Source organism: Hyaena hyaena, unplaced genomic scaffold (genome assembly GCF_003009895.1).
Source record: "Hyaena hyaena isolate Hyena2069 unplaced genomic scaffold, ASM300989v1 scaffold_15, whole genome shotgun sequence".
NCBI lineage: Eukaryota > Metazoa > Chordata > Mammalia > Carnivora > Hyaenidae > Hyaena > Hyaena hyaena.
In genome coordinates, this window is record NW_024080647.1 from 3,759,000 (window position 1) to 3,767,462 (window position 8,463).

Here is an 8,463-nt window from a genome sequence, read left to right on the forward strand (position 1 = left end):
GCTATGAACATTAGGGTACATGTGCTCCTATGCCTCAGCATTTCTGTATCCCTTGGGTAAATTCCTAGCAGTGCTATTGCTGGGTCATAGGGGAGTTCTATTGTTAGTTTCCTGAGGAACCTCCACACTGTTTTCCAGAGGGGCTGTACCAGTTTACATTCCCACCAACAGTGTAGGAGGGTGCCCATTTCTCCACGTCCTCGCCAGCATCTAGAGTTCTCTGATTTGCTCATTTTAGCCACTCTGACGCTTCACAAACTCTTAACAAAAGTAGAAGAAAAAGGAGCACTTCCTAACTCATTCTGTGAAGCCAATATTATAAGACAATGACATCACAAAAGAAAACTACAGAGCAATATCCCTTATTAATATAGATGCAAAAATCCCCAACAAAATACTGACAAATCAAATCCAGCAACATTTAGAAAGGATTTTATTCCATGACCAACTAGGATTTATCCCAGGAATGCAATGTTGGTTCAATATGCAAAACTCATTTCAATGTAATATACCATATTAATGGAATAAAAGACACAGTGGGGCAGTTGGCTGACTCAGTTGGTAGAGCATGCAACTCTTGATTTTGGAGTTGTGAATTCAAGCCCCATGGTGGGTAGAGATAAATAAAATTATTAAAAAAAAAAAAAAAAAGACACATATATCTCAGTAGATCCAGAAAAAGTATTTGGCAAAATCAGCAAACTAGGAATAGAAGAAAATGTCCTCAACTTGATAAATGGCATTTATGAAAAACCCCAAATTAACACCATACTCAATGGTGAAAAACGGAAAGATTTCCCCTTAAGATCAGGAACAAGGCAACCTTGTACTAGAATTTCTAGCCAGAGCAACTAGGAAGGAGAAAGAAATAAAAGGCATCCAAGTTGGAATGAAAGAAGTTAAACTGTCTCTGTTCATAGATGACATGATCATATATGTAGAAAATCCCAGGTATTCCACACCAAAAAACAAACAAACAAAAAAAAACACCTAGATTGTTTGAGTTAATAAATGATTTCATCAAGATTTCAGGATAAAAGATAAAGATATAAAAATCAGTCAAATTTCTGTAACTAGCAATGAATAATCCAAAAATTGAGAGCAGTTCCATGTACAGTAACATCAAAAAGAATAAAATAATTAGGAATTTGTTCGACCAAGGAGGTGAAAGACTTGAACACTGAAAAAAGCAAAACATTGCTGAAAGAAATTAGACAAATAAATGGAAACAGATCCCATTTTCATATATTTAGAAGACTAATATTTGTAAGATATCAGTACTATCCAAAGGAATCTATAGATTAAAGTGCAATCCCTATCAAAATTCTAATGATGCTTTTTGCAAAAACAGAAAAACATATCCTAGAATTTATATGGGTCTCAGAGGGACCTCAAGGAACCAAAATTTTAGAACAGACCTGGATGACTAACACTTAATGATTTTTTTTATTTTTTTACTTTTATTTATTTTTCAGAGACAGAGTAAGACAGAGCATGAGCGGGGGAGGGACAGAGAGAGAAGGAGACATAGAATCCGAATCAGGCTCCAGGCTCTGAGCAAGCATTCAGCACAGAGCCTGACACGGGGCTCGAACCCACGAGCCATAAGATCATGACCTGAGACGAAGTTGGATGCTCAACTGACTGAGCCACTCAGGCGCCCCTCACAGTTATTGATTTCAAAACTTCTACAAAGCTCCTGTAATCTAAACATGTAGTACTGGCATAAAGACAGACATGTAGACCAATGAAATTGAATAGAGAGCCCAGAAATAAATCCTCACATATATGGTCAAATGACTTTTGACTGGGGAGCCAAGAGCACCACTGGGGAAAGGATAGTCATTTCAACAATAATGCTGTGAAAACTGGATATCCACATGCAAAAGAATGAGGTTGGACTCTCTTGTAAAACAAATTAACTCAAAATGGATTGAAGACCTAAATGTGAGATCTGAAACTATAAAACTCGTAGGAGAAAGCAAGACAAAATCATTCATGACAGTAGATTTGGCAGTGATTTCTTGGATATGACCCGAGGCACAAGCAACAAAAGAAAAAATACAAAAATTGGAATTCATGAAAATTTAAAATTGTATGTATTGAAAGGTATCAGGAATGTAAAAAGGCAACCCACAGAATGGAAGAAAATAATATCCAGAATAGATTTGAAAAATTTCTAAAATTCAACAACAAAAAGCCAATTAAAAGTGGGCAGGGACTTGAATAGATATTTTTCCAAAGAAGATATACAGATGACCAATAAGCACAAGAAAAGATGCTCAACATCACCAATTATTAAGGAAATACAAATCACATCTATAGTGGGATTCCACCTCACACCATTAAGCTGGCTACTACCCCAAAAAAAAAACCCCCAGAAAATAAGTATTGGTGAAGATATAGAAATTTGGAACTTTCGTACATAATTACTAGGAATGTAAAATGGTAAAGCTGCTGTGGAAAACAGTATGGCAGTTTCCTCAAAAACTTAAAAATAGAATTTTCGTATGATTCAGCAATTACATTTCTGGGTATATACCCAAAAGAACTAAAAGCAGTATCTGCACGAGATATACATCGATGTTCCTAGCAGCATTATTCGTAATAGCTAAAATGTGGGAACAACCCATGTGTCCACCAAAGAATGAATGAGTAAGCAAAATGTGGTCTATACACACAATAGGCCTTACAAAAGAAGTTAATTCTGGCACATACCATAACATGGAAGCACCTCAAGGACATTATGTAAGTGAAGTAAGCCAATCACAAAAAGACAAATACTGTACAATTCCACTTATGAGTCACTTATTAGAATAGTCAGAAATCATAGAGACAGAAGTAGAATGATAGTTGACAGGAGTTGGGACAGGAGGGACCAGGGAATTATTGTTTAATGGGTATAGGGTTTCAGTTTTACAAGACGGAAAAGAGTTACAGAGATGAATGGTGGTGATGGTTATACGTGATGAATGTACGTAATAAACCGAACTACAAGATGGTTAAGATGGTAACTTTTGTTTGTATTTTACCACAATTTTTAAATCTGGGAAAAAGAACTTTAAAAGAAGTCATCTTAACACTTTTGCATTCATTGATCTTTGTAATCTAGCTCTAAAATGCTGAGACCTTTGAGGTCTCTGTTTGAGCTCTGAAATTCTGTATTCCTTTAGTTGGCAGAAATGACCTAAAGATGCCTTCTTGGCATCTAATTTTTTTTGTTCTGTGATATTATAAAAAACTTGATTGTTAATATCAAGTATAAATTGCTGAATTCCCTTATTTCTTTATGAATTTTTACAGATGCATTTGATAAAGAATACAAGATGGCATACGATCGCCTCACACCTAGTCAAGTCAAGAATACACACAACTGTGATCGGCCGCCAAGTACAGGGGTGATGGAATGTCGAAAAACCTTTGGAGAACCTTATCTTTAAGATATGCACGTGTGTGTATACTTTCAATATGTATTGTATAGTCAGTGTATAAAATAACACTTGGAGACTCTAAACTCTTTCTCTTCGATTTTTGAAAATGCATTTGTAAATGATTCAGAAAGTCCAGATAGTTCATGTACAGAATGTTCTAAGAAGAGAAGAATGACAAGTAAGGAGAGAGCCATTGTTTTCCATCTCTGTTTTTTTTTCTTTACTTCTCCTATAACAAGCAATTAAGTATTTTTGTGAAGAGGAAATCCCTAGACAAAATTGCTTCTCAAAATAAGACACCTGTTTTGTGGTTTCCCTTGGAAGGGATATTGAAAAAATCATGTATGGAACTTAACCAAATGTAAGATCAAAGTATTTCCTGTTTTCGTAGACTATTCAAATGTTTTGACCATGAAGTTGTATTATACATATTTTAAATTGTTTATAGTAAGTTGATATTTTTTTAATTTTTGAACTTAATATAGCAAACAAAATGAACTTAAACTTACAAAGCAAGCAGTTAAGTTCTTATTTTCCTTGTCTGCTGCTATTTGAAGTAATTAGTACAGCTGCAGATCTCTATATGTAGAGCTATCTATCTATATCTATATATATTTTTTTTATTACTCGGGAGAATGATTCAAAAATGTCAGTGCTAGTGTAAGTGTTGTGCTAGGATTGCATGTTAGTACTGCCAAGCCTGACTGCAGTGAGTGGATGAAAGCCAGGGAACGCACCGCCCAGACTGACTCATTGAGCCTTGTAGAAGAAGAGCCGGAGAGGTTCCAAGTCTGCTTCTGCAAAATAAGGTTCAGTATACCATGACTGAAAATGTTCTCTATTGCTAACGAATACATACAGTGCACAGGGATAGCTTACAAAGCCAAATATCAATTTAGATTTTAATATTCTATATGAACACTTGGGTTGGGAAATATTTCAGACAACTTATTCCAGATTTTATCCTTATTTTAATATCTAAAATATGTCATATGATGCAGATTGTATCATATTTATCTGGAATATGACCTATTGGAGTATTCTGTTCATATTATATATATATATATATATAAATATTCAAGATATTTTTTCAAAAGTAGAAAAATAATAACTCTCTAAAAGTACAGCCAGATAGAATTCCCCATATTGAGGAACTTGGCTTTTTCAGTAAGCCTTCAGAATCTGAAGTTTATGGAAGCTAAAATCCAGAAATATCCAGAAATCAGACAATAAATTGAACATTTAAACACCATGGGTATTAAAGAGACCCTAAAAAAGTATTTTTAGTCCCATTATTTCAAAATATCGTTTTCTTTGGTAATTTATGATAAAAAGTATTCTTTGGCTGTTAGAATTATTTATAGATTTCCTGTATGTGTGTGTGCATGGTTGCACACATTGTCATGAATGAAAGAATTCTCTAGACAGTTTCAAAGAAGAAAAAAGTAGATGGTTCTAAATCTGGTATGTAAGCCAGGAGAGCCCAGGACATTTGTGCTGGGGATATCTGAGATTTAGGATCAGTTGGCTGCAGAAAAACTACCTTGTGAGTCCACACCATTAGTGAATAGCATCAAGCTGTAACATTTCACAGCTTTCTACCCTGGGAAGTAATGGGGAGAGTTTTAAAAATGTGAAATTTTAGTTCAGATTAGCTAGGGGCTGACCTTGCTTACTTGAAAAACCTGGTGCTATGCACATATATATGCCTTTCCTTTGTAAATACAACTCCATTCTCCTCCTTCACTCTTCGCATCCAAGTTTTACATTCTAAAGGAGTCTTCTTTCCCTTCATCACTTGAAAATTGTCAAATGAGAGAAACATTTGATAGGTGAGTCTTTTGGCATTGGCAGCAAACATCTCTCCAAATAGGGTTCTGGGGTTCTATTCTGTTTTTGTGTTGTGGGGTTTTGTTTCCCTTATAAGAACAGCTTTCACTGTTTTTAACTTGTCTTTAACACAAACTATATGTAAGAATTATAGTTTATTAATTTCAAGTACCTGACCAGAAAAAAGTGAGATAAAGCCCATTCTTTATGGTTCGAACTCATATGGAAAGATGAGTATAATTTTTATCTCCTCCCACACACACAAAGTTGTTTCTGTTTTTCATTGGGTTTTATTTCCTCTATTTTTAATCCCCAGGGAATATTATTTGTACAAATTTAGTCCTTAAAAATAAAACTTAAAACATAAGTAGAAAGTGGTAAACCCTACTCAAAGGAAAATTAAAATCTAGATCATCCTTTAAAATAACTCTATATAAACTTCTCTTCAATTTTCTCCCTGTTGAAGATACATTTTGAAGAATCATGGCCAACCAATCTTGTTGGAGAGAAATACACTTTTGCTACATTATCTGTCTCTTGTTTTCTTACTCTTAGTTTTGTTTATATGTTTAATAGTTGAAAATAAACCATGCTGTGTCCTGGTATAGCTTGTTTACTATTCCTCCCACGGTGTTTTGAATGTCATACATTTGTATTTTGTATCTTATCTCAATATTCCACTTTTTCTTCCTACTGTTGATAGGAAATTATGCAGCCTATTCATATTCTGATTTTTGTCTTTTTTCCCCCTGATTGGGGTGAGGGGGTTGTGATAAATCCCTAAAACTGCCGGCTTATTTTGTTTTAAGGTTTTCTAATATGTTTTTACATTTTCGTATATAGAGAAATGGCCCTTGAAAATGTTTGTTCAGCATTTTAAGTGATAAATACTTATTTGACTTTATGATGGTCATTACTATGAAACTTATTGCAACTAGCAAGTGTTAGCCTGCTGTATAGAGAAGCTGTTATGGTGTATTTCTAAATATATCTTACGTATATGGTTAGAAAATACCCGTTTGTATGGTAATGTGAGATAGCCCAGTTTTATTTTTATTTCTCCCACTAGAACTTGAAAGCTGCTATTAGGCACTTTATTTCAGAGCAGAAAGGGAAAGAACAGGCTGCCTCTTTAAGAGGGCCCTTGGCCCCCTTGTGTGGTAGAGTTCGTGTCCTCTGTCTTTCCTTTTAGATACAAGATCAAGTTTTATTTCAGAATTGAATTCACTAGCAGTTGCATACCAGTTTGCCTTAATATTCTCAGACTTATTATCTTCTTATTCCTTTATGCTAGCCCCTTCCTCTGGCCTCAAAGCAAGTGCATTTGCTGGCTTAATTATTGTTGTTTACAAAATTGGCAGTACACAAATTAGTATAGGAGTTTGTGTCTTACTCAGGTCTGTGCAGGTGCTTATTCCCTGAGATGGTAACAGACTCTACTGATGAAGTCTTGTGGCCTTCCCATGGTTGCTTTCATTTGCATAGCTCCCTCCTTTTGTCTGTAAAGATTTTTTCAAACATTGTGCTGTGATAAAACCACTGGAGGAACTGACAGAATTTCCTGTAAATGAAATTCTCCAACCTTTGCCCACTCATGACAGTGACGGGCCTGAAGACCCAAAGCTTGCCTTTGGTTGTGAAGGCAGCCTTAGGCCAGGGTGTCCTGCTTGGCTCCAGTAACCACACACACCCCCAACCCCACCAGGCAAAGACAGCCCTGATCATGAGCCCTCTCTGCACCTTCCATAGTGACCGGTCCCAAAACACATTGCAGATGGCACCTATGGAGGGACCCTACCACAAAAAAGGAATCAGACCCCCAGGGTATTCTTTGGCACAGAAGGCCAGCCAGTTCTTCAAATATATCTACCAAGCTGTGCCCTAAATACTAAATTCCATTTCCTGTCCTATTTGGTATCAGTCTTTAAAGAAATGATAATTATGGTTTAGACAGTGTCCTAAAGGGCCAAGCCTATAATTTGATAAAAACGTTTCAGATGTATTGATGAAAGTAACCATTTAACCATGTATAGTACCCATTTAAACATAACATCATTTTTCAAAAGTTTGGAAGGAATCTTTTCTTAGTACTACATAGAACTTAACCCATTAAGTTAGGAAGAGCTTCACATTTTAATTCCCAAGTGTAACAAATTGATTTTATAAAAGTTACAGAAGTTTTCTATCTCCCTGAAATCTCCTTTTTCCTGCCCACCCCAGTGACTTCTTACCCATCAAGACCCAGCTTTCACATTACTTGGCCCTTTCTGTCATAGTGTGAAGTGATCAGATCATCCTTTCTAAGCAAAGAGAAATGCCAGAAATCCAGCAAACTAATCAGAAAAAGGATGTTAGATCATTAGAGTTGACCCTAATCATGAAATGGCTGTCCAACACTTTCTCATGACAAAATGTTTCACTGTCCATCACTCCTTATCAGTCATTCTGGGGAAAAACATCAGATCCCAGGCTCTCAGGTGATGTCCCTGAAGCTAGCTGGAATTGGCTGTAGATGCCCAGAGTTTGGGCCTTGGGATCACCCTTCTGTAGCCATTGTTCTCGCCTCCTGGCATATGTTCTCTCCCTGGCATATGGAGACCGGGCAGATGTGGCCCCAATAGCAGCAGCAATGAGGACAACTAAGAAAATGGAATGTGAACATGATTCCTTATTCTTCTTGAGCATTCTGACCAAGTGACCTGAAGATATAGATGAACCCATCCATGTTTGTAAAATAAAATACCACTGGGACTCACAATTTATTAAAATTTAATAAAAGTCATTTCCAAAGAATGTGAATCCAGGGGTAGTGAGGCCATTAATTAATCAGCCCATCTTAAAAGATGGATTATGGACTTAAGTATTTTCAGTACAGCCCTTCAACACCAAAATACTTGATTTTTTTCCCACATCACATCTGTCCTGCTATCTTCCAGTCTTCAATGAATCCTCTTGTGTTTGTAATTAAAGCCATCTTTACCATCATAATGTATAGTCACCTGAGCTCCTTTTGCTCTGAAACCAGGGACATAGAACTGCTTCATTTCTAATGTGTCCCCTAACTCTGTGCTAGTAAAAGCAAGAAGTGGTGGTATTTAACATACAAGCACTTCGAGTTCCACATGCAGTGTTTAAATAACCACATAATTTTTAAAAAACTAAAAGCCCTTTACACTAGCTATTAGAAGTAGTAATACCCTTT

At 36.0% G+C, this 8,463-nt stretch overlaps 1 protein-coding gene across 4 annotated transcripts in view; it reads left to right on the forward strand.

Annotated features, from left to right (window-relative positions):
• The window catches only part of DENND4A (DENN domain containing 4A), a 134,270-nt gene extending 128,482 nt beyond the window's left edge, over positions 1 to 5,788 (forward strand). For all 4 annotated transcript variants that reach the window (XM_039219145.1, XM_039219153.1, XM_039219160.1 and 1 more), the window contains one exon: positions 3,304 to 5,788. In XM_039219145.1, the coding sequence (XP_039075076.1) occupies positions 3,304 to 3,440 (137 nt within the window). In that variant the 3' untranslated portion in view covers positions 3,441 to 5,788. The remainder of the gene's footprint in view (positions 1 to 3,303) is intronic.
• Positions 5,789 to 8,463: the final 2,675 nt, after the last annotated feature.